The 20,075-nt window shown below is 33.0% G+C and overlaps 3 protein-coding genes across 3 annotated transcripts; all 3 read right to left on the reverse strand.

Annotated features, from left to right (window-relative positions):
• Positions 1-1,179: 1,179 nt before the first annotated feature.
• LOC118644607 lies at positions 1,180-5,347 on the reverse strand. Its single transcript, XM_036283476.1, has 2 exons — positions 3,808-5,347; positions 1,180-3,419 (listed from the first exon to the last, which is right to left on the reverse strand). Exons 1-2 carry the CDS (start codon positions 4,096-4,098, stop codon positions 1,212-1,214), a joined length of 2,499 nt encoding a protein of 832 aa, XP_036139369.1. The 5' UTR covers positions 4,099-5,347; the 3' UTR covers positions 1,180-1,211.
• Positions 5,348-6,324: 977 nt separating this feature from the next.
• Positions 6,325-8,427, reverse strand: LOC114255471 (the record flags this gene model as incomplete). The annotated part of the gene is made up of 4 exons (XM_028194217.2): positions 6,325-6,875; positions 7,094-7,324; positions 7,573-7,873; positions 8,123-8,427. Coding segments are annotated over 4 exons (996 nt in total), but the record flags the coding sequence as incomplete, so codon positions are not given.
• A 295-nt stretch (positions 8,428-8,722) lies between these two features.
• Positions 8,723-18,195, reverse strand: LOC105838921. Its single transcript, XM_036283031.1, has 15 exons — positions 18,047-18,195; positions 17,550-17,825; positions 17,169-17,319; positions 16,419-16,914; positions 15,242-15,455; positions 14,849-15,164; positions 13,767-14,074; positions 13,091-13,417; positions 12,339-12,720; positions 12,203-12,304; positions 11,539-11,880; positions 11,012-11,421; positions 10,689-10,872; positions 9,589-9,754; positions 8,723-9,509 (listed from the first exon to the last, which is right to left on the reverse strand). The coding sequence occupies exons 1-15, from the start codon at positions 18,193-18,195 to the stop codon at positions 8,881-8,883; spliced, it is 4,452 nt and encodes a 1,483-aa protein (XP_036138924.1). The 3' UTR covers positions 8,723-8,880.
• Between the last annotated feature and the right edge of the window lie 1,880 nt (positions 18,196-20,075).

Below are 20,075 nucleotides of genomic sequence, written 5' to 3' on the forward strand. Positions count from 1 at the left end.
TTATATTATTGTGCAAAAAAAAAACCACCACTATTATGATATATTACTTTGTTTTTGGATTATATTTTCTAAACAAAAGCTACAAATAAAACTTTAAAAACGTAAATACGAACTAGAAAGTGTCTTTCATCAGATGATATAATATTTTTTTATAATTCTGTTTTGTATTTTGCCGTAATTAATTTTTGCAATATAATTTAAAAAGAATGTCTAAGAAATTAAGCTTCAAAATGGATATAATCGAAGGTAATGAAAGATATCCTGTAAATTTAAACACGGCTTTATAATAGTTTTTATAATTATTATACAAGCAAGTGTTACTACTAATCTACATATACAGTCAAAAGATTAATATTACTTTTTATCGGTTTGTACTAAGGCTGTTATTTTTGATAATTTCGAAATTATCTTCGAACTTTGAATTAATTCCTTCGAAGTTCAAAATTAACTTCGAAGGTTCGAAGCTTTAAATTTTTTGCAAATTTTATTCGGTTATAAAGAAATTATTTTTAGCAGATATATTTTATATAGAAAAAACAATAAACTACAGATTTTTGTAAACTACGGATTTTTATTTTTTTAATTATTTAAACAGATCATGTTTTTCTCAGTATTAATAAAGTGCAATATTTAGTTTCCAAGAAATAAGGTGTCACTTTAGAAGGTCTATGCTAATATGGACTTTATTATTTTTATAATTATGTACATTAAGTCTTTACGCACTTTCCTGTTTTAAATCCTCGTAATTCTTTCAGGCCCCAATGAAAATATTTATATTGTAATTGATATTTAAAACTAAAAAAGAGTTATTTTTTATAAAAATTTAGTTTGATAATGGGGTAAGAATATTTGGGAAAAAATAAAGATTAAAAAAGTAAAAACTCATGTACCTTTACTGATAAATATATATTCTACAAACAATTTCACTTATTTTTTTAATAAAATAATTTATTTTTATAGAATAATTAAAATAACTTTTATTTCAGTGATTTTTAGATTATATCAAATCCTTTTTCGTCTTTAATTTTTTATCAGAAGCGTAGTGACCCTTCAGTGTGTTTTACTGCACGCTTTTTACAATTTACAGATATACGAGACCTACATTTAAAAAATATTTTGGCAATACAATATCAGCTAAAATTTAAAACTGTAGCCGAGTTATAAGCATTTAAAAAGCGTTTGTGACTTAATGAGTAATTAAGTAATGTTGATTAATGATGTAAAACATATAATGCAAGAGATTTATTAAAAAATTCTGAAAGTTTTGTAATTAAGAAATAATTAAGTGTAAGTTCAATTAATTCACCTTCATTTGCAATCTCTGTTTGTAGTGGCCTTGTTGGTACAGTGATCACCTTATTGTCAGTAATCTCTTGCTGATCTTTTATGTTATCGGTTTCATCTTTTTCAATTACTTTGGAAATAATTTTCAATTTTTCCATATTTTCTTTGTCATTATCGATTGTTTTCTTTAGTTCGGTTTTTTCTCTTTCTATTTTGTCTGTAACGAGCGTCCTTCGATGTTTAATTGTATCAATTAATTTTTTAAACGATCGATGAAAAAGTGATTCTTTTCGTTTATGCCCTGTCATATTTATTTCTTTGAAAACATCTTGCTTCTTCTCTTCTTCTTTCGGGCTTCCTTGCATTTTTCCTTGCTGTTGATAATTTTTATTTAGCGCTAAATTTTGCGTAAAATGATTCAATGGTTGAAAATAATTTCTCGTTGATTGATTAAACGGTTGTATTCTTCGTTGATTAACAAGAGTCTTTGATGTTTTTTTTACATTAGCGTTTGATATAAGATTTGAGCGACTATAAAACTGCGTACGCGGTAGTGTTACAGAGTATGTATTTTTTGATAATGGCTTAGAATCTTTAATTGATTCAATGGGAATTTGATGTAAATTTGTCAATTGATCATTCAAAGTCTTTTCTATCTGTTTATTTTGTTCTGCATTAGCAGGCTGTTGTCTTGCAAAATTATTAAGAACAATGTTGTTGTGCATATTATTTAGTTTTATTATTCTTTTATTCCCAACATTATCTTTCGGATCATTTAAGTTCGAGCTGTTTATACTTTCTTCCACAAGTTTATCCTTTGCATTGTTTAAGGATACTCCGTTAACATCATCTTGATCGGTAAAGTTTGAGTCGGGAATCTTCTTACAAATTGTTTCCTTTGGGGTGTCTTTGAAGTCAGAAAGCGCTGTCTTGTAAACTATTACTTCTTCCGGAAGTCCGTTCGGTTCGCCAAACACCGTCTTGCAAACTGTGATATCTTCTGCAGGCTCCTCAGTAACGGATTCCTTACAAACTCTCGTTACTTCCGAAGGTTCTTCCGAATTTCCCAACCTTGTTCGGAACATACTAGTGCTTTTCCAACGTTCCGTCGGATCCTTGCACGTTTTCTCCAAATATTTTCCAGAAGCGTCAAACAATGTCTCGCACACAGATGCACCTTCAGTTAATTTTTTAAAATGTGCTCGGCAAACAGATACTTTTTCCGGGCACTCTGCGACATTGCATATATTTTCCGAAAGCTTCTTCCTGTCCCTGTCAATGCCCTTGCAGTAATCTTCTTCCTCCTCTGTGATACAACTACACTCTGTGAACCACTGTCGAGCCACTTGCTCCCTTTGGCAACTTCCGAGAGGTTGATGCAAAAGTTTATATCCCATCTGTCTCTTCCGGATATCGTTGCGATTTCTTACTGAATCTGGAAGTATTTTATTTCGAGATTTACAACCGTCTGCGAAACATTCTTTAAGATCCCGGTCGTACACGGCACTTTTCGCTTTCGGTAACCACCTGCTGCCATCAACCGCATGGCACATGGTGTATTCGCTATCTCGGCGAAGTTCATCGCGATCGTTATTTTTGCGATAGTCCCTTTGTTCCACGTCGGTGCAAATCGCTCTCGACAGGCAGACGTCCTTGCCATTCAATCTGGCTCTGGCTTCCGAAGGATATATGATGATCTGAGACAGTGGGAGTCTGGTATTGTAGCACGCGTCGAAACTTGAACCTGGAACTGTAGACGAGTCCTGTTGAACATCTAAGCTGTCTGTATCTGTGGAATAGCAATCATCTTTGGTCGATGAAATCGTGTCCCTGCATATGACTTTCTCGTCATTAATTTTGATATCTGCTTCTTTCTTGTTGTCCGCTTCGTTCAACTCCTTCCTGCTAATTTTGTATCGTAACGTTTCGTTATTACAGACGGCATTATCGTCGCTGCTTTTCTCACGAATAAAATTAGGCGACGGCTGAGTTAGCAATTTCTCCTGTTCCTCTCTTATGCTGTTTATCAGCTTGCACGATTCATTGGTAACGCTTTCCGAATTGGATTGTTCGGTAATTATATTGGCGTTTGCATCCATGTAGAATTGAGATTGTAATTTTTTCTTTTTCTTCTCCTACGCGATCAAATATAATTACGAGTATTTTACTACATAAATTAATAATTTTTTAACAATTTGTAATATATATGCCAGTAAAATGTCCGTAATATGACAATTGTATAAGCATAATTGCAAAATAATTGATTTCAATACTAATATTTTTTAGCTTTTACTATTTTATGAATCCATTAGAAACCATTGTATTGATTTAACAATAAACATTTTTTCATTCTTTTTAATTGCATATATTAATATGAGAAATCCCAATATGCAGTAATAAAATATAACATAAATGTACTTTTAGATAAAACCAACTTATTAAAGTATTTCATAATCTGAATATATGTATATATTTTGCTTTTACGCATCATATTCGATGGAAAAGTTTATTTGACAAACTTACCTGGTTATTGCCATTAGTCTCCGAACAAATATAAATATTGACATTTCCAGTCATTCCGCGATTATCGGCGTCCATACTATTCCCTGATTTCGAATGCTTTTTGCTCTTTGGTTCACCGTTAGCTTCATTTTGTATAGGTATAGGTATAGGTAACGGGATCGCGGTCTCGCGTATTTTTGTGTACAGATACGAGTCATACGCGAATAAATTATTACGCTGCCGCGAAGCGTAGCGTGTAGTTTGTCGATTGTTACAAACATTGGGCAATTTCTTACAATATCCTTCTATCATGTGGAATCGACACACATTAGATATTTCTTTGAATTCTTTTGAACATGGGAAAATTGACTTTCTCTCTTCCTGTTTCAAAGAAGCTTATTTAGTTAAAAAAAATCTTGTTTTATTATTTAACATTGCTATTTAATCTGTTGTCATTTACTTCGATTTTTATGAAACATACATATAAAATATTTCAAAATTTTCTAAAGGTATGCTGTGGATACTTGCATCTTAAATACCATTGAACACTTTACGAGAATTTGCGCAGGCTCTTTAATACAATGGTTGTTCCGTTTAATAAAATTATTTATTTTTTTGTTGATCATCTCGCTCGGTCTTGTTGGACTGATACCTTCGTCGCGTGCGAACAGCTTCTTCTTCGCTGATACATCCACATAAGTCTCTCGCTTGATCCTCTCTTCTCCACACGTTTTCAAAGTGCACGCGCAATTCGCCTCCGGCATCCTCTTATCATTTTCCGCCTTATTTTCCGGCTCCTGTTCTCTCATGATATCTTCTCGCTTCTCTTCGGCCACGCGAAAGCTCTCAGAGCTCCTTTCGTTTCTGCTTTCGGCAGATCGGTGAAGACCGATCGATCCTCGACGTGAAAAACCGATGGTCTACGTTACGAAAAGGGGTAAGCTACATTTGCACTGTGCAAAAGTATCTTTTGTGCGGGAAATGCCGTACTCTATCTCACGAGTCTTTAAATCCCCTGTCGGCTGAGAATCTACTGCTTTTCCGTTCGCTTCGATTTTTAACCCTAATCGTTTTCGCCCGTATAAGCTTCTTAGCCCCATTATAGTTTCTCATGACGCATGTTTCCTTTAGCTTTGTTGCCGTTACTAATATAATGTACTATTCCTTTTATTTCTTTGACTTTCAGACTTTGCTCTTTGTCACAAGGCTACAATCGTTAATACCTAAAAATTTGAGCCACTTGATTCAATGTCACGTTCATACTGACACTGAACGACATTGAATGACAAAAGAGTCGCAGGCTGCGTTCCATTTCACGCATGATGCGCATAATGCATCATTCATTTTCGTTTTAACATTAGAACAAATAACAACGATGCACTATGATTGAAACAAAACGCAGCCAAAATGTCAAATGTCAAAATGAGTTATTGTGCCTTCAATTTTGACTTTTTTTAAGTAAATATCATCAAGTTATTCGAGTTTCGACATTGAATCTTTTACTGTGCCTCAAAATCTTATAATTGGATTGCTCTATATAAAAATAATATTCTATATAATTGAGAAATTAATAGTTGAAAAATGTTTATAAAACTTTTGCAAATAAAATATATTTTTAATTATTAAAAACATTTTTTAATTTAGCGCTAGTTATATAGAAAAACAATGCAACAACTTGTTTTTTAAAAGAAAAGAGAAGGATATATTGAACTCATTTCTAACTTAAAAATTTTAAGGATTTCGATTTCTATCTTGTCATTTTTTTTTGTTTCGACGGTATGTACGTACATACTCACAGAAAATCGACCGATACATTATTCACGTAGCTTGTTGCTCGCATTTCACGACTTTCGGAATCCCTCGTGATTTACGAGCGTTCTCAATTTGCCTGTGAAAAATATATGGTCGTCTTTAAGAGTTCCGCGTTAGTAGATAAATTCTCATACAGTAACTTTGACTCGTGCCTATTAGCGTATTAATTAATCGTTTAGCTGTAGTGGTATTCAATATTGATAAGAAATCTGTTGTTTGCTTTTGATTCTGGTAATCGTTGCAGTTGTTTTCAGTCGTATATTTTAGTTCAGCTGCGTGGTATTCGGTTATGTACATAAATTATTGTGCGCATACGCATACGTACGTAATACGTGAACGTGAATAACGTGGTTTTTTAAATATTATATCAACTCTGATAATATTGATGACTGAAAATATTGACACGTTGCTACTCCTTAATGCAACTTACGACATACATTTTGACGACAATGCCGACAGTCATAAATTATTTCTAAACAACATTATTTATTATTTGTTAATTTTATTTGTTATATGACAACATTTTAAATTTGTTATCAGATTTATTTTTTAAATGTAAATTTTAAAATTTACCTATATTTGAGTTGCAAATTAAAAAATTTTAATTAGATAATTTTACAGACTTTAACAATTAAATTAATATCTTATATTGTAGGTTCTTGTATAAAAAAAAAGAATTCTAAATTTTTTTACTTTTTATCAATAATTTGGTTTATTCCAATAAAACATTTGTTTTTAATCACTTACATATTTTTTATAGTAATTTTTTTGCTTGGTTTTTTAATAAATAAGAAACGTTACTTTTACACGGAAAAAAAGATGTAGTTTACATAACCAGCAAAAATCACAAGAAAAGATGTAGTTTATATAAGAATATGATTGCATCATTTAGATATCTTTAGACGATGATCATGCATATAATTCACATGACTTATTGACTGCAGTATGTCAATTATATCAATGTAGTTGTTCTAAATATGGTTGGTACAATCAGATTTATGTATCGACAACCATACTGTTTTTTCGTATAGTGTTAACATTTAGATAATATCATCATTCGATTGCAAAATTTCTTTATTACATGTTATAACGCATTAATGAGATATCAACGTTGTTATCTATGTGGTTTCGTCGGCCGAAGTCGAAACATCAAATCGACGATGTCCGCGGTAACTGCAAATCGATGATATTTCGCTAAACGATTCGCTTTGAAATCTTTGTTTTCCTTCGTATATTGTAGTGCACTCTTCGTCTTTTTCATGTTTATCGCATAACGACTGCATGCAAACAATTAAAATATTAATTATATCTTACTGCAATATAAAGCGCTTTCATGCACTAAATGTAAAGCGTAAATTAATTTCAAATTGTTTTGGCTACTAATAAAAGCCGACATACAACTAAATATTCCACAGCTAAATGCAATTCGCGCGCACAAATCCACTTTAACCGCTGTGATCCCGGCTGAATTTCTCGCGAATAAAGTTTCATTTACCTTAAACCTGTTAGCGACTTTCTCAAACTTCGGCTCCGTCGTAAATCCTCCGCCGGCTTCACTTTTGAGAGGAAACAATTGTTGCAGATCTTTACATTTGTCTGCCCGCTGAGATAAAGATATTAGAGGCCTCTCGGCCTCTATCTTCTTCCGAAACTCACTCACCATGTCTTTGAAGATTTGCGTTTCTTGATACGGAAGGGTATTCCCCTCAGTCAATCTCGTAGAGACCTTGGAATATATCATATCAAAACTGTGAGAGATATTCTATATCTTTAACCTTTCATTCTTACAACGACCGCACCGCTACGTAATTACATTGAGAATACTTTCCAACGATCACATAGCAACAAATATATTGAAATCTAATTAGAAGAAAAACTGCTGATTAACTGTTGAAACTATCTTAGTTACCATGTAAAAAACAGCTCAAGAATTTTTGCAATTTTTAATATAAGAGTCAAAATAAATTTTCTCACTGAAGTTGCTCCGCTGACGGTTTCATAAGCATCGCATATTACAGAACTACCGCATGCTTCTCGATCTCTCGATCTGGTGCTCAAGGGAGAATCCCCCGTACTTCGAAGAACGCTCAAAGCCGTCCATCTTTTAGCTTCGCGTTCCTGAATTAATTTTATTCTATCGTGTTCCTTTAGCTCTTCTATTAAACCTGGCGCTTGGTATACGGGTAGATATTTTTTCAACATAGGTACTTTGATTCTGGTTTCGCGTACATTAACGTCATATCTCTTTTTTATTTGCTGCGGTTTCTTTTCTAAGCTGTAATTATTGTAAAGAAGCTGATGAGTGTTGTAAAGAAACACTTTCTTTTTATTTTAAATCTGTACTATTCTTGTGTAATATTCCATGCAATATCTATCCAACTTTTAATACATTGAGTTTTATTTTTAAAATCTCTTTGTAATTCCTTGTATAAGTGAATAAATGGGATGTAATAAATAATAAAGTTTAGTCGTGCAAATATTTCTATTTTTTCAAAACATGTATAAAATTTGTGCATAAACTTACTCGTTAAATGGACTTAAAAGTTTCCGTTGATCCACATAATCTTGACAGTAAACTATTTGTTCAGGTGTCTTAAATTGAGACTGACAGGACCAGACTTCTGGCTTGTTTGTAGACTTCAGATCGCAGGCATCGTCTTCCCTGCTTTGAGCATCTTTGCGAAGCTTGTACTGAGTTTGACGATTTTCTCGTAATTCAGCTATTGACCTTAATGCAGATGCGGCTCTTGTCTGTCTTTGAACGTCGTCAGGACGTCTTTCTGCGCGACTTGTAGAGAAAAAGTCTTCTACGCGCCGTGTACTATCAAATCATCATTATATTGGAACTTATAAAATGTGTGTGTATGTGTGTGTGTGTGTGTGTTTGTGTGTGTGCATGTGTGTAACATATGTGTTACCTGGGATGTTTATGAATTATGAGTTTGTACACCACAGCTGTAAATCTTTTCCAGTTTCTTTTTATTATAAAGTTTTTCTTTAACCAATGTCGCCTTCTGGCAAAATTTTTGTTTTATTTGTGACAAACTACCATTAGATTCTTTATATACATTATAAAATTATACAATTCTTGTGATTAAGTGATTTAATAATTAAGCAAGTATAAAAATTAATTTTTTAAGAAAAGGCATTCCATTTTTTGGAGTTTATTTTTACGTTATTCAATTGTCAATTGACTTAGCATTAAAAATGATATAACAATGTCAAAATTTTATCTGAAAAGTTACTGATTATAGTTGAATTTTGTATAAATATTTGATCTTTTTACCTTTGTTTATCGATCCTTTTTTTCTGTCTTCTTTCTTCTTTTTTAAAATCAATTGTTTTATGTATCTTTGTGTCAATATGTAAAATCTTATCATACTTTTTGCATTTTTCAGATTTACGCAAATTTGTTTGAATACTCTTTGCTGTTGCAAATTCTTTAATTTCATGCGCTGACACCTGTGCACTTTTTTGTTTCATTTCAATATTTCCTTCAAATTCTGCTGATTTTTTATCGCCAATACGTGTTTCCGCCGTTCCCAATTGCCACGTTAATTTTTCCACGGTAGGTTTTTCACGTCTTTTTACTTGGCACGTGACGCTGTGCAACTCCAAACTAGCTAGCGAATCGTTTCGAGCTTTATCATTGGCTATCGAAGTTGACGCTCTCACTTTTTCCCCAGTTTCTTTTTCTCTTGTTAATTCTTTAACTTGCTTCTTTTTGGCAAAGTATTTTCTTACATCTTTTTCTCCTGCGATATTTGTCTCTGCAATTACTCTGTTGTTTTTCGATAATGATCTCATTCGATCATCTTCGATTAGAACATTTTCCGGTGCACTTTGTTGGTCTGTTCCACTGACTGTTGACGTTTCTTCAGTAGTAACAATTTCTTTTACCTTTGTTTCTGCTGAAATCAGACAAGTGTGTTATTTGATTGAATATTTTGTTCCTTTCTTCGTATAAAATTCTAAAGCACAAAGTATTACTTTGATCTGATCCTTCCCAATCAGTAGTCAGCAATTCCTTATCTGTTTCTGACATTCTATTCGTTTTATATACTTTATTATTTCGTTCTGTAATAGTACTCACGTCCGACTGACATCTGCTATCTTTAACATTGCAGGATATTTGCGATGTGCACGAGTAAGGAATCTAAATAAATCCATTTTCTATTAATAAAAATAGATGTAAAATTGAGAATGTGCAAATATAGAAGAAGTATTAAATAGCGTATAAATAACTTATAAAGCAAATTTATATTCATGTTCGTTTTTATTAAATTTCAGCAAATAATGTTAATTTTATTAAAAGAAAAAGAATCAATAAGGTATTTTTTGGCTTTCTCTCAATTTTTATTAAATAATTTTCTTTTACTTTCTAATGTGTGTGTGTGTGTGTGTGTGTGTGTGTGTGTGTGTGTGTGTTTGTGTGTGTGTGTGTGCGTGTAGAGTAAACAAAAATATAATACATATTTCAAATTTTTATGAAACTGTTTTTTATTATTTTACGATAGAAACTTTGATAGTTTTAATTGCTTTAAAAATTAACAAAAACACAAAAAACAAAAAATAAAACATAAAAAAATATAATAAAATAATAAACAAATATTTGAAAATACTAAGAAGAGAAAAAAAGAATCTTTAATAATTACAATCTTGATGTAAAGATTTGAGTCTATTAACTAATATGATTAAATTAAAAAAACAAATCTATAAATATTTTATAAATAAACAAAAATACTATAAAATTATTTTCTTGATGGCATTTTGCATTTATTAATGTATTGAACAACTTGTTTGATATTATAGTCATTTAATTTTACATTGTTGTAAATATAATTAAACAGCATACTTTTAATATTAATTTTAAAAAATGTATTAAAATATTTTTTTCAAGCTTATATCGATCCACTAAAAATTTTCATAGTTATAAATAGAACTTTAAACATTTGTTTTCTCTTTAAAAGCTGTTAGAAAGTAAAAAAAGTTGTTTAATTAAAATTTTTTTATAATATTTTTTAACAATCGCGACGCTCAGCCAGTGAATTAATGAAACCACAGAAATAAATAAAAAACGACAAATGTACTTGAATGTAATCATCACTAGTAATGTTCCACTTGTCTGTCTTCTGATTGTCGACGTCGGATGTTCTAGTATCTGATAAAATATTAACGCGGTCTGTCGGACGAACACATTTCCGCTTGGATTGCGAATATTTAATCTCGTCCATTTCGAAGTACGCCGTATCCTTCGAAATCGGTTGAAGATATCTACAACACAAGTTATATTGCGTACGACGTACGTCACAGTGAGAAATATACTTTTTACGTATTGAGGATTTTATTGTAGTGATATTTCCTATTTATTGTATAATGATATTTATTTTAGACCGTTACAGTTTTGTTTTACCTTGGCAGTTCTCTCATTGTGAATTTCTTCTCGTGAGGATATTTCAATCTTGCACCATCAGCTCTCACGTGAAAATCTGGTTGGCGACAGACTGTCCCGCGTCGTGCACGATGCGAATCATAATTTCTGCTGTAAATATTATCCCCGGAATCGCCATGATCTGAAGTAATTTGTAAATAATCTACTTGCCGATCGTGCGCCTTTAAAAGCGCGCATTGTTCGTTCACTTCGTCGGTGGAAGACGAAAAAGCGGAGGAAGAAGAGTCTTTGCGCTCCACGTCTTTTTTCGTAGTGCGAATTCGTCGATACATCCGTACGGGCGAGGTAGATTGATTTCCGGGAAGCATCCGTGCTATTCTATCCAACAGAGTAGGTTTCCTCGTTCGCCGTTCGCCGTCGCTGGCGGTCGTCTAAAAAGGAAACAAAAATTCACCGTAAACGATATCGGCGCAGAAATTACTGATTAAAAGTAAAATGGAAGGAATACGCCAGCGCGAAATAGTGAGGTAGTTATTTTATCGACGTACCGTTTTCTTGCCGAGCCAAGAAATTTTCGTGAGTGCAGCGAGAATTCTTCCTACGCGACTACCTCGTTTCCTTGCTTTGGCAGTACCGCCGTCCTTTAAGAGTAATTCCTTTGAACCGTCGTCCATTTCAATGTGAATTACCTCCTCCTCATCTAGTTCCTCCGTAGGGCAGGACTCGGTGTCCGCTATCGACGTCGACGAGCTGGAATCGTCCTTGCGCGGGAAAGAGCAGGATTTCCTTTTCAACCTGGTACGAAGCCTTCTACGAGCTCTCATCACGAAACAGGACGCCGGATCTTCGCTGCTCGAAGTAATATCCTTCGCCAATGGCTCGTTAAAAATCTGAATCGGACATTTACTGCTCAGTCCGTCGTTGGCAATTATTGAAGTCAATTTGCTTTTTTTTTTATTAGGATAATTAAAATTTGAGCATCTCAAAAAGCCAATAATTTATTTTTACCTTATCTAATAATCGCAATATCAAAATGAATATGAAAAGTATTGCATTTAACATTTACTTTGTAAAACGATTTTTTATGTAAGTTCTTTAAAATAAATCGAGATTTCTTTTATCAGGGTCTTTAAAATAAATCAAGGTTTCTTTTATCAGATTCTTTAGAATAAATCAAGATTTTTTTTCATCAAGAATCACGCGATCGCTCACTTGAATCGTAACGTCTTCTCTTATTTTCTGCGCTTCGATGTCTTTAAACGGCACTCTTCGATGGTTGATCTCAATCTCTCGTGACCCTTCGTGATAAGCTAGTAAATATCAATAATTACTTTTACTGATTTGTGAATAAATTGCGCACTTTTAAAAGCGTACATTGATAGTAGAAATATAATGCATAACGCAGACAATTGATGCACGTACAAATCGAGTCTGAACTACTTTCACCGATATCATCATCCGTTTGAATTGCTTTATCCTTTTTTTCTACAATTATTCTCTCAAATCGTTCCTCTTCTCTTTCTTCGGATAATCTTCTTTCTAATACTTTTTCTTCTAGTATTTCTTCTTCCGGCATAATTTTTTCGAATATTTCTTTTTCGTCTATTTCTTCTCTTATCTCCACTTCTTCTTTTGGTTTTTCTTCCACAATTAATTCTTCTTTTTTATCAATGTAGGTACTTATTGGTACAGGTTCTTTTATTGCGATCAATTGATCATCCGATGAATCTCTAATTCAATCAGAAATAAAAAGGGTGAATAAATCAGTACTGCATAATTTCAATATAATACATTTTTAATATATAAATGTTTATTTAAATTGTCATCAAACAATAACATAATTCTTTTCATGAATAATTTATTTGGAAGGGAAAAGCAATAAATTACTCTTTAATATCTGTATATATACAAACAGGAACAAATATAGCTCTTCAGAAACGCAATGTATTAATACGTATATGTTATATATTAAAATAACATACATATTAATACATACATACATAATACATTACTCGTAATGGATAATAACGTATAATATTTCTACTTTCAGTCTCGCGTTCTGTAACCTGTACCGCGACATGATTTGTCGCTGAAACTCACTTCTCCTCGCTAATATCCGACAAATCGCCGTACTCGATCGGCGATCGGCAGATCGTGCAGAGATTCTGCAAGTCCGCGAAGCATCGGATGCAGAATAAACCGACGCAGCCTGGCGTGGTGCATTTAATGTGCGGTTCCTGATCGGAACGTTCCACGGCGCCGCACAGGAGACACACGTTCCGCTTTCGGGGGAACAATTTGTTCAGGAAAGGGCAGATCGCCAGGCATCGCTCTACGAACGTGACTCTCTCGATTCTCTCGCCCTCGGTCATGCCGAACTTGCGGCGCAACTGGCGCCGTGCGAATTTCAGAAAACTTCCTCTCGATCTGCACGAATTGGATCCATTAACTGAACGCGATTTGTATGTATGCGTAATTTATATCGAGCTTATAAAGTAAACGAAAGAAAAGTGGACGAGAAATTGCACGAACGAGCAAGCCTTGCTTTAATGCAATTTAATATTTAAGAGGGCTTTTCTAAAAGTCAAGATTTCACTAAGAAATCTTGTTAGATTTTTAATATTTAGTTAAAAGTGACGAAGCTTTTGATGTAATCGGTCGACATCAATCTTTAATAATACTTTACGCAACGGCCAGCATAAAACTTTGTTGAAAGTAACCTAATCTGATATCTGTATGACACTCGGCTACTTCATTAGCTAATTGAGTGCATTACCTAATTATATGATTGTACAACCAAGCGGCTCTTTGCTTGGCTCTTTCCGGGTGATACTTGCACATGACGATATGCCGCAGTCGCAAGCCGTACGGCTCGAATATCGCCATGATCCAGCAGAAGGCGATCAACGTCGCAATCTGCGTGTACCGATCTAGATCCGGCGGGATGGGATCCGGGAGGCAGGGCGTCAGATCGATCTCCGCATCCTTCGCATGCGGCGTGAAGGCTTTCACGATGCTTCGATAAAGGTCGGCGAGATAGCCGTTACCAGACACATAGACGCTCACGAAATTGGGTCGTTGGACCTAGAGATCGATATATAACGTTCCGCCATTATATTACCTTCCATCGTGATTATTCTACGCCGCGGTTATATATCCAACCGCTGATTGTCGATATTCCCGCACTCCACGCAAATCTCGATAACAAAATTGCGGTTCTAAGCTAACAGAATATTCAATCAACTCAGTCCGCGAAATATACGTCAAATGGTATTTAATTCTTCAAGAATACCTTCCTGTTCTTAATCAGTTATTTAAAACAGCTTTTCTTATTGTGTTTATCACAAAGAATAATTAATAATTGCAATATTGAGGATTGAAAAATACTTGAATTGTCAAAAATAAAATGTCGACTCGACGGTAAACGAATTTTAATAAAATGTTAATAAAACGTTAATAAACTTGGCATTTAATAAATTAAATGGCATTTTTAATGTGCACTAAAATTTTAATTTTAATTTTTAAAATACTGTCTATTTAATGTACAATAGATGACATTTTAATAAGAATTTAATGAAAATGTCATGAAATTACAATGAAAAATTATTAATGCTGGTTAATAAAAAAGTAAGGAAATTTCGTTGACATTATAATAAATATTTATAAAATTGCAACGATAAATTATAAATATTTTATTATGTAATGACATTTTATTAAAACTAACAAACTTTTGATAAAATTATCAATCATAATATTCAAAAATAAATAAAATTTAACAAAATATTATTGAAATTTCATAAAAAAATTTACCAATCTTCAAAGAATATGTTATTCTCTAATTAATATTGATCAAGATACCTTTGTTTCAATCCGTCCGTGGTATCTAATAGTGCTAAGCATCCAATAAAGGCTGTAGTCCGCCATCATATGGATACAAATTTTGAATGTTGTTAAGCTCAGAAAAACGATGGATTTCGCGAGCTTTACTTTTTCTACCTTAATCAACGTGACGGACGTCAGTGGGATGTATTGATTTCTTTCGCGACGGTTCAACGGCAGAACAGTTTCCTTATCCTGACGTGTTCTTATCAGATCAATAGTGCGCAGATCATCAGTCAAATATTGATTATCAAAGCGTTCACTCGTCAGCCATTTGTGTCGATAATGCAAGATCCTGGAAAATGTTTTAACTTAGTTATAATCACAAATACTTTAGATTGAAATTTATTAAAATAACACCTTAAATTTTACCTTAAAAGCATGAAGAAAATGAAGAAAGCAGTCATAAAGCTCATCCAATCGAAAACGGCTAGAAATTTATCAGTCCTCGACTGTACTTCAGTAATTATATTTTTCGATACGTCTTCGACGGTTTTACTTTGGTTCGTTTCAAAATGGAATGAATGCGAAAATTTCACTTTAACGTAGAACATCGCTTTTACGTGACGAGTGAATTTTTTTATTTCTATGAAAGCAAAAGATATTTAATCAGAAAAAAATAAAAAAGTTTCACAATATTATGTTAATAAACAATCTACAAATATGAAATAGTTGAGGAAGTATTCTCGCTTTTGGGTTTCAAAAATTGTGATTATTACTTTTTTGACATTTTTTAATAATTTAAACTTTAACAGAGAGAGATTAAAGGTAAGAGATTTGCAAAAATTTTTATTAACGTATAAGCTGTGCACAAAATTTTTAATAATTTTTAAAAAATAATATGTTTTAAAACTGTTGTCATGATGACTCACGCATTTAGTTTATCTAATAAGCATTTTAGGAAATATTTACGACGCATTTCTTTTCTTTTTTGTTCGACCTACAATTAATTAAAACTTCCAACATTTCGATTTTTTTATAAAAAAAAAGTATCGAAAGCGTAGAAGTACAGTAATAAATTTTTTAATTTGTAAGTTGCACACGATATTTATATAGATTAACAATTTCTTTAATTTCTTCGTTCTTTAATTTTTTTATTTCAGATATTTATTTCAGATAATTTATAAATTAATTTTAACCAAGCATTGAGTTGAAATTTTAGGAAAAAATTAAAGAAAGAAGGCCTAAAATAAAAAGAAAGGGAAAAAATTAATAATGCCAACATTTCTTTGACATATCTATACAGATTTATAAATAATTACTAAAAATTTTTTAATGTTCTAAATATAATATGAAAATCATTTAAATATGAAAAATATATTATAAATATAAAAAGTTTATAGTTTTTATACTTTTTACAGAAAAAGATTCCTGAAAAAAGAACAGAAAAACTGAAAGCGCGAATATCCTGTTAAATATTTAAAATAAATTGTATTTTCAGTAAATTTCTAAATTCTGTACATTTACAGAAATCCGGGAATTTCTTAAAATTAATTGTAGCATAAACTGTCTCTCAAAAAACTTATATACATCTACAATTTCAACATACTCTTCCGTACGGCGTTAACTATAGTGTCGGCGACATAAGATACGAGCATACAGATGAAATCTAGGGGTTTTACTACATAACACAAGGCTCCCACGATATACGTCAGATTGCAAATCCCATCGAAAAGAGGTCCAAGTTTTGCCTTGCAGTCAGCTACCGCTCCATCGAAGACACTCTGACACCTGTCGAACGGCGTGCCCAGCTTCTTATTGCAGATATTCACGATGCTGCCGAGCCATTGAAAAACCGACGTGATCACTCTCACTGAAAGATACGTTTTTGAAGTTACGAAGATAGATGATGCGAGAGAAACCCAAGGGAAGAACGTTGACTCACGGATACTAAGCACGAGTCGCTTGATAGCCAAGAGAGTACGCTTAATCTTCTTCACGACCACCTTCACCTCCTTTATTACTTTCGATATCGCGTCTCTCAGAGCGTAAAAGGGTTCTTTTATTAAGTCAACTACGGTTTTCACAGCTTGCTTTAATTGCTCCTGTATGTGGACGTGTATTCTTGTGATTTATATTAGTGATGATAATTTCAAACAATGATGACAAATCGAAAGACGTAATCAATCTTATGAATTCGAAAAGTGCAACGGAAAGATTGCTGAATAAATGATATAAATGATCATGTCAGTAAGCCAAACAAAAGATCTAATGATAGAACCAAGAACATATGGATTCAAGGATGACATTTGATAGACATAAGTGGAACACGCAAGGAAACTCACCTGCAAAAGCTTACCTGTCCGCAGGCTAAGGACTCCGAAAGGACACTGATATTGTGCAAGACATTTTTTGCCGGTCCGGTAAGTGTTAGAATAAAGGCATACGCCATCAAGGCCTGTCTGCCACGTTTAGAAAAGAACTGCGGCAACAATAGAAATATAACACACCTGTGTAAATGTTTATATAAACTTGTAGAAGAACGTCATGAAAAACGTATGGAACAGAATAGAAGTAAAAATATTAATATCTATTAATATATTAATATATTAATATAAATATTAATATATAACTTTGATGTTTTTCGGATTAATTAAAATTCTCTTTAAATATACCATTGCACATTTAAAATATTAAAATTCATATTATACTCATATTTATACATTTCATATAAAATTACCTTATACGATAAGAAAACGCCAAACCGAGCGTGAGAATTATTCCAAGGACCGAACATAGGATTGTAGCCGAAGGGAGGGTAAAACTCAATTGAATCACGAAGAACGCAAAGAATATGTATGTGAGAAATATGCCACCGACGAAGCCGAACATGCTTTTCAGAATGTAATTCTCAAGTGAACCATCCATGCGAAGAAGTCTCAGTTTTTTGTAAAACCACGTACGCTTTATGGGGGAAATTATACGATTCCAAAAATGCTTAAATCTTTTTCTGCATCTATTGAAATATAATTATGTGTAATAGATTAATCATAAAAAGAAATTATATGGAAAGATTCGTAAAACATAATTAAAGGTATTTAAAAAGAAATGAAGAAGAAAGAGAGAAAGAGAGAGATTTTCAGAATAAAAATGTATGTACTATATAATAAATGCTGAAAAGTAAAAGCGTAAAATATTGATGGTTGAAGAGTTAAAAAAAATTAATGGCAGGCTCACTTTAATCTTTTTCGTCGGAGACGCTGCTTCAGAGTCAGACGTGGCTTGACACCCTCGGAGATCTCAATCGATCTCAATTTCTCATCTTCGTACCTCAACCGAGCTTTTTCAAGTTTTCTAGCTTTCAAAACTAATTGAAAAAATGCCATAATCTTATTTATCTACTTTATCTAATCTTTTATTCTATTTTATTTCAAAATGTTTATGTGTCCCTAAATTATATTAACTATTCTAGCTTAATAAGTTAATAAGCTAAATAATCAATTATACAGTAAAAATGTCACTAAACGTCATGAATGTAGTTTGAATTGAAGTTTAAACTGAAGCAACTTACGCTTGTTTATATTTTCTTCGTTGTTTATGTATCTATAAATGAACTGTAGAAAAAAAACTAGTCTGTGGTGTCTAATGGTATATAAACTTGAAATATTTTTTATATTCTTTGATAATAATGGTATAAATATTTTAAATATTTTCATAAATGTTTATCATAATTTTTTTTGTACCTGACAAACTCGGACATAAAAATATGTACAAAATATTTGGCTTCCGAAAACAACCAATCTCCAATTTAGTTCAAATTTTGGAAATTTCTTTTAGTGAAAAAAAACATGCAAAAAGGATTTTTGGCGATTCGAAAAAATTTTTTTAAATGTCGGTAAGTAGGAAATCCATAATTTGTAGACAAAAATTTAAATGTGTGTGTGTGTGTGTGTGTTTGTGTGTGACCACAGCGAAGCAATGTCTTTGTTTACATTTTTTATGGGTGTACTTGTAAAATGAGTAAGTGTTAATACCATTACCAAACATTGTATTGGAAACCTGCAAACACATGTGAACTTTACTTTGTTTGCAATGTGCACATGAGTTAGCGACTTGGATGGGGTGCGTGCGTGAGTGAGTGAGTGAGAGTGAGTAAGAGTTAGTGAGAATGAGTGAGGAGCGAGTGAGGAGCGAGTGAGGAGCGAGTGAGGAGCGAGTGAGGAGCGAGTAAGAGTGAGTGAGTGAGTGAGTGAGTGAGTGAGTGAGGAGTGAGTGAGAGTAAGAGGCAGTGAGAATAAGTGAGGAGCGAGTGAGGAGCGAGTGAGGAACGAGTGAGGAGCGAGTGAGGAGCGAGCGAAGAGCGAGTGAGGAGCGAGTGAGGAGCGAGTAAGGAGCGAGTAAGAGTGAGTGAGTGAGTAAGTGAGTGAGTGAGTGAGTGAGTGAGTGAGTGAGGAGTGAGTGAGAGTGAGTAAGAGTCAGTGAGAATGAGTGAGGAGCGAGTGAGGAGCGAGTGAGGAGCAAGTGAGGAGCGAGTGAGAAGCGAGTAAGGAGCGAGTGAGGAGCGAGTGAGGAGCGAGTAAGAAGTGAGTGAGAGTGAATGAATGAGTGAGTGAGTGAGTGAGTGAGTGAGTGAGTGAGTAAAGAAGGAAAGGAGGGAGGGAGCAAACGAGCGTAACTAGATAAATATGTAGCTAGGTAGCTAGGTAGCTAGATAGCAGTAAGTATGCAAGTAATCATGTATGTTGGTATGTATGTATGTAGGTAGGTATGTAGGTATGTATGTATGTATGTATAATTAAACTTTACATTTTTTATTCAAAATTGCCGAAGACGTTTGATTAATGTAAACGAAGGATAGAGAAAATCAAATTACAATTATTAATATTTTTAAAGTGAAAAGTCAAATAGCGCGCGCACAGCGCGCGCCTGTAATGTCTAGTGCATAAAATTACATATATATGCGTATATATATATATATATTTATTTATTTATTTAGAAAATTTTTAAAGTTTTTTTATATTAAAAAATTAATTAATTAATTAACTACCTCGTCTATGATTTAGCATTTCTTCATTAACTTCCATTTTACAATATATATAACTACATAGATAATTTCTTATTACTTTGTTGTTTTGTTTCAAAATGAAAAATCTAATCAACTCTCTCAATTTTTCAATTTCGCAAGGGAACAGATATTTTACTTGCAGGAGAGACTTCTTTCAGAAAGAGAGTGTAAACATTCTGTAACATTGGAGTCTGATATATT

This window comes from Monomorium pharaonis, chromosome 2 (assembly GCF_013373865.1).
Source record: "Monomorium pharaonis isolate MP-MQ-018 chromosome 2, ASM1337386v2, whole genome shotgun sequence".
NCBI classification, from domain to species: Eukaryota; Metazoa; Arthropoda; class Insecta; order Hymenoptera; family Formicidae; genus Monomorium; species Monomorium pharaonis.